At 42.8% G+C, this 6,449-nt stretch overlaps 2 protein-coding genes across 3 annotated transcripts; one reads left to right on the forward strand and one right to left on the reverse strand.

Moving 5' to 3' along the window:
* The first annotated feature begins 208 nt into the window (after window positions 1-208).
* LOC149354739 (uncharacterized) lies at window positions 209-2,117 on the forward strand. 2 transcript variants are annotated; one of them, XM_089583500.1, is made up of 4 exons: window positions 209-606; window positions 685-753; window positions 863-934; window positions 1,050-2,117. In XM_089583500.1, the coding sequence occupies exons 1-4, from the start codon at window positions 550-552 to the stop codon at window positions 2,115-2,117; spliced, it is 1,266 nt and encodes a 421-aa protein (XP_089439626.1). In that variant the 5' UTR covers window positions 209-549. The 2 variants fall into 2 exon arrangements, with proteins under 2 accessions (XP_089439626.1, XP_089439625.1); XM_089583499.1 differs by having other exon boundaries at window positions 209-753.
* A 237-nt stretch (window positions 2,118-2,354) lies between these two features.
* LOC149354740 (uncharacterized) lies at window positions 2,355-5,354 on the reverse strand. Its single transcript, XM_089576033.1, has 5 exons — window positions 5,350-5,354; window positions 5,237-5,260; window positions 3,747-3,880; window positions 3,478-3,542; window positions 2,355-2,995 (listed from the first exon to the last, which is right to left on the reverse strand). The coding sequence occupies exons 1-5, from the start codon at window positions 5,352-5,354 to the stop codon at window positions 2,681-2,683; spliced, it is 543 nt and encodes a 180-aa protein (XP_089432159.1). The 3' UTR covers window positions 2,355-2,680.
* Between the last annotated feature and the right edge of the window lie 1,095 nt (window positions 5,355-6,449).

Below are 6,449 nucleotides of genomic sequence, written 5' to 3' on the forward strand. Positions count from 1 at the left end.
GGACTTTCGTTCTTGAGTTACGCATGCACATAGTTTTTTTTTTTTAACTTGCGTTCTAATGCCTAGCCTTTGCTTGGGTTTCTTTAATTTCGCCGCTTTCATAGGCGTTATGCTGAGCACTATCTTTCAGCGGAACGTATTTCTTATACATCGCTTTATGACATTTACGAAATCGATGCCCCGTTCCCGTTCTTAGCGTTTCGCGAAGTTCTGCTGATGAATCTGTGATTACAGCACTGGGAAACGGGTTGCGAAGGAAGGATTTAGGTGCATTGTGGTCGGTATATCTTGATCCCGCAGAGGTAGACCGCGGCACTGGTTGTATATTGACAAAATTTTTAAAGACATACCGAAGCAGGCGCTGAAGTAAATCTATCAGAATAGAAATGTTCCTAGCTTTTAAACGATAAACAGCGTTTGAGCGTTCTGACTTTGCTTGGTAGCACTGATTTGTGTAAATAATACAGGGGTCATGACTATGTGATCCTTTATTTTCACAGATGGAGAGTGCGCTCTCAGAAGAGTGTATCTCCAGATGATGACCAGAGTATGAATCTCAATGAAGAAAAAAACACAGAACCACCTGCAGAGGCTGAAAATAAACAGGTGTGTCCAAAATGCATGGCTGTGTTTGCATTTTTTTTCAAAGGTGTACAATATAGATGTTCGCTTGTCATTTTTCAGGTTGAGTGGGATCCCTGCACATCTGAAGTCTTAGAGCCAGTGCCAAATTCAGAAACAGTGGGCAGCAATGTAAGTTTCCAAGTGCCTAATCTCGTAGTTCCTTTAAACCAATACATGGCTCTGTGTGGAAGTTCTTGTTTTTGTCTAAAATGCACAACATTGTCTGCTTTCCATACAGAATGTTGAAAGAGATCCCGACACATCTGGCTTTTCTGAGCCAGTGCGAAATCCAGAAACTGCGGACACCAATGTAAGATACAAATTACTTAATCCCGTAGTAACGTTCAGATGGATGAAAAAATTGTATGCCACTGTACACTGATATCAGTTTTGTAACCCTGTGGCTGTTTTTTTTTACTCTGCAGCGAGCAGTAAGTGATGCACTGGAGCAGTTCGAGCCATTGGACCTCTCTGTAAAAAAAGAAACAAGTGAGCAGAAAAAAGGCACCACAAACAAAATGGCAGGAGGAGTGACAATGAATGCGGCCCCCTTACCACCACCAAGCTCAACACTGGTCAATCGAGCAGTGGGACCTAATTCAAGATCTTGTTTTTTCGGTGGTTATGAGACTCTCTCATTAACCCCTGGGGCCATAAGGGACCTTTGTGGCGTTGACGAAAATGTTTTCGCTTTGATGCTTAGCTTGCTACCCCAAGTAAGAGAAAAAGGGAGTGACGTAAGTCTACCAAATAAGCTCATAATTTTCTTTCTGAAGCTTAAACACGGGCTGCCATTTAGTGCCATTGCAGTGATGTTCGGCATTCACGAGACAACAGCGTCACGAACATTTCACGCAGTATTAGGAACACTGGTTCATGTGACAAAAAAATGGATATTCAAGCCAGAACTTTATGTAATACGTGAAACTATGCCAGAATGTTTTAAAGCAAATTACCCGCAATGCACTGTTGTCATTGACTGTACAGAAATTCGTACAGAAACGCCAACAGAAGTAAGGCAGCAACATGTGTTGTTCTCTACTTACAAGAACGACTTCACCCTCAAATTCTTAGTAGCAATTGCCCCATCCGGGTTGATAATTTTCAGGTCCAAATCGTATGGAGGGCGCTGTTCAGACACTGAAATCGTTCTAGACAGTGGTTTTTTGGATTTAATTGGGGAACAAGATACCATTTTGGCTGACAAGGGTTTTCCCGGAATCAGGGCAGATGTAACTGTGAAAAGTGGCGTGCTAATCATGCCGCCATTTTCAGTAAAAGACCATCCTTTTTCACAGCATGAGCTAAAAGCAAATTACAACATTGCACAAGTGAGGGTGCACGTAGAGCGTATAATACAAAGGATCAAAACACATGGAATTTTGCGGAACCGCATTCCTGTCTCTCTTATTCCAGCGATGTCCGAAATTTTTCATATGTGCTGTGTGCTGGCTAATCTTCAAAGCCCCGCTATTCAAAAAAATGAAAATTAAACAGATTTGCGAGAATATTGAAACCTTTCAGCTGAGCGATTTTGTATGGACACACAACGCACCATAGGTGCACACAATTTATGAAGAATGCAAATTTAGAAGGCTTGAGGGTATTTAAACCTCCTGATCATTTTTTACGTGCATTAGCAGTTCACACTGCATGTCCTTGCATTTACCTCTCAAAATATGATTGGCTAACATAGCTTGGCTTGAATATATTTATAATCCTATTTGTAAATGAATGCCTTAGTGTCAATGTTTCTTACACAATTTTACTTTACAGAGGCATTCTTAGCAAGGCAGTAAATGGCACCTTTGTTTGGGTTTCTGCTAGGGCAGGCACAATGAGGAGGTGCAAGTGGTCAAGTATGCACGCTGCCACGAAAAGCACCTAGTGCCCTAGTATTGCCTGGATCCTACTGGAAGCCTAAGATAGTTATTGCAGTATCCACCGAAAATGTGTTCAGCAAATCTCGCTTGAAACCAGTCACTGCATGATCTCTTTAATCAAAAAAGAAAAGTAAAAATCTTCCAGCCGAGGAATTTTCTCCGACAAGAAGATTTCATCCCTTTCCACAATGACTGTGACACTTTGTTTTTTGCTGTAGACAAAAAAAAAAGCATTCCGTAGTGTTGGTCACATACATTGCTACTTGTACCTGGCAGTAGTAGGGATGATTTTGACACAATTTCAGGCAGCCATCGTCATACACCAAATAGGTCACAAAGCTTGTGCAGCTCTCGTGATCAATGAGGTCTTCATTTTTCCTTGAGTACGGGCACTTTATTTCCAGTAAGATGGTCCCGTCACATGATTCAAAGAGCCCATCAGGACTTGCACAGAGCCAGGGCTGTTGCGGGTGAACAACCAGTCCGACCTGCACAGTACATTACATGGTAATATGTCATAGCATGTACACAATAAAGCTTTTCTTGTATGCATGCAGGAACAAATACTATCTCAATATAGTAATGAATTGGCTGATATAGTTGAAAGCTAGAACAGAGGCACGGAAGTCGTATGAACAACAATGCAGTTTAGTTTGATGAAGTCATTTTTTGATGAATTATGCCAAGAAGCACACAGAAAGCAGCCCTTTTGCATAAAAAAAGCAATAACCCTTGAAAGTTAGCACAAGTCTATTAATTTGTGTAGTTGTTCTTAGTGTTTAGCAGTACTGATGTGGTTGGTGCCTTTATGAATAGGTATGCACATCAGCTATTTGCTTTTGTATTGTGCTTTGTAGTTCCTGTAAACACAGAATTGTTGTTTGATTGCTGTTTTATACATATGAAAATTTAAGAAAGCTATTTTCCCACAGTAAAAAACATGAACAGAATAAAAAAAGTGATAAAATACCTGCGTTACTTGTACATAGTGCTTTCTTTCAAATTCTCTTCTTGCCTCTGGCTCAGTCTCGGTGCCTGGAGAAAAGGAAAGGGGAAGTTGTGCTAAGGCCTTCTCACTGCTTAGGATTATGCATGTATTTGAGCAGAGACAACAATATCAACAGGTATGTTTACCAATAATAAATAAATCCATGCAAGAGCACAGCAAACTACACTACTTGTCCTATTTCAAAAAGTTAGTTCAGGCATGTTCAGTGGTTTAGAAAAATAGATGCCCACCATACACAACAGCTGGCACATGGGGCGTCTTTGAGTGCCGCAACTGCTTAGCCAGTGAGTCGAAACCACGTCGTCTGGTAAGCACTCGATGGGCAGTAGAGCTCGAAATTCTCAGTGCACGCTCTGTGTGCCACCTGCGAATCCAAGCAAAGCAAGAATTCAGAGGATTATCGTAAACAGAACATTTCCGAACAGTGAGTGCAAGAATGACATGCCACTGTTGCAGTTGACATTAATATGGTGTCATGCCTCAAATCAATTCCACTGGTCCTACATTTGCTCATGGATAAGAGCATAGTTGGAGAATGCCAAATCAAGACAAAGTAACCCAATAATTAAGAACCATTACAGTTAGCATATTTGAACGCTTCCACAGTTGTTTTGGAGAGCGTCATGCTGTCATAATTTTATCATACACTTCTTAAGTGGGAAGACATGTTCATAGAAATATGTCATTGATAAATGACCCGTAAAGCCGCCCAGCTGGTATCTTGCTTTAGCAAGCTTAGCATGCATTCTCACACCAAATTTTAGAGGTGAAAGCATTACTGGCCCCATCGGACGACATTACAGTTTGAATAAATAAAGGCATGCATGAAATACATAAAACATATGATGAGGGTAAGAATAAAAACAATAGAAGCTCTGCCACCAACCGTGCACATTTTGCCTGCATTACAGTCTGTGCTGCTAAAACTGCAGCCTCGGACTGTGTGCAAGCCACTCTTGACTTAAAGAAGAGCTGCTCCTGAGGGCCTCCAGCAGCAACCAACTGTGACATGCTTTTGGACGTGTACACTGGCAGCTGCTTTTGATAATCAAGCATTTTTTCTATTTTGCTTATATCAGCATTTAGTGCTGCTTGGGATATCAGGTCCTCAAGGACTTCTTGCACTTCACGCTCAGTATTGCCAACCTGCTGAATGCGCAGGGCAGCATGCATGCTGCTGTTAATGTCTGGGAAGTGCGAAAGAACATATGATGGTGGCTCTTCCTTCGGAGCCTTGGCTCCTACATATACAGGCTTGTACTCTGAAAAAAAAAAGCAAGTACAACACATACAACCAACATCAGATTCACAAAAATGTGAGGTTTTAATTGTAAGTATAGCTGGGTACCCTGCAAGAAATATGAATATATACCGAGCATTATTTCATAATTAAATATTCTTACATGATGGTAATACAACGGTGAAAAACAAACGAGCTGGTTTAGGATGCTGGGCTGATTTTCATACAAAAAAAGAAAACCGAACTCAATGGCTATAATCTCAACGAGTCAATTTGGCTGTTCATGAAAGGACTTTAGAGGTGGAGCGAAGAAAACACATGAAAATCAGCCGTGCAAAGCAGATGCTAGTGGCTGGAATGATTCAATAACAAGTTTAAAACCAATGAAGCTGTGTGTAGGGCAGCTTTCAGCATAAATAAATAGGTAGCGGTAACATAAAATGCTGCAGTCATTTTATGCCTCTCATTTATTTTATTTACCTCCAAAGAGATCCTCGATGGGCTCTTTTTTCGAGGTGTCCGGTTTAGAAGCAGGGCGGCCCCAAACCTGCAGCTTGTCAGTTGACGACGGTTCGTCACCGTCGTTCACGTACAGCATCACAGCCGCAGCATGTTTGCACGTGCCAACAGCCCCTGCTTTGCACGTGCACGATGCGCCGTGGATCTCGCGCCCTGCAGTCAGCTTAAAAAAATAAACAGAGGCCACAAATATCATGAGCGCCGGCCGTACACACTAAACTGCGGAGCGGTGCGCATCGATCGAAACGCAAGGACACGACATTAGCGGCGTAAATATAGTTCAAGAAAAGCGCGAAACACGTGGCGATGTGCACATGTTTACCATGCTTAACTTGTAAAGTAAATGCGTGAAAATTCACTTACTTGAATGGTTACGTCGTACGAGGCTTTCTTCACTTGCGAGTGGCACTTCGCACGCAGATACGACGGTCCGCCAACAGCCGGGATGGTTTCCTCTACTGCGTACACATATTTCGCGGTACAAAGCTTCCGGCCCTTCTTAAGTGCGCCGCCGTTAAAGATACCACTGATATCGGAAACTATTTTCTGAAAACCATACTGCAGTATCACTGGCGGCATGATGACAGCCGCTGCAGCGTGTGTGACACTTCAGTTCGCTGAGGCAATCAAGTCACTCTGAATTTCACGTTCACAACACAGACAAATCGAAAAAGATCTGACAAGCCGAAGGCCACGCTATGCTCGCCGACCACGCTACAACGCTACACAGGACCCCTCGCGCCGTCCTACTAGGGTTTTACGATTTGTTCACGAGGTGGCGCGGCATGTCCAAGGGGCTTTAAATTTAGCAGCGCCACCTAGGCAGCGCAGGTTCTCCATAGGCACAACAATGACAACGCTGTATTTGCTAGCGTTCCAATAGTCCATCACTTCAACACCTTCATTTGTGGAGCTTGCTTCCAGCAAGTACTGGTTAAACTCCTCGCGAAGCGAGCCTACGTCATCCATCACGGAAATAAAGAGAGGTCGGTAGTCATCAAACGACTGACTCAGCAGCCGCTTCTGGAACGGATCGAGTACGGCTCCCAGTTTCCACAATTTCATGGGCACAATTGTTTCACAAATCGGGAAAAATCGGGTTCTACCCGATATTTTAGGAACACGTTCGGGGTGCAAAAATCGGGTAAAATCGGGTTTTACCCGAAAACGAACA

The sequence above is a fragment of the Amblyomma mixtum genome, chromosome 3, assembly GCF_055824585.1.
Source record: "Amblyomma mixtum isolate Tamu chromosome 3, ASM5582458v1, whole genome shotgun sequence".
NCBI lineage: Eukaryota > Metazoa > Arthropoda > Arachnida > Ixodida > Ixodidae > Amblyomma > Amblyomma mixtum.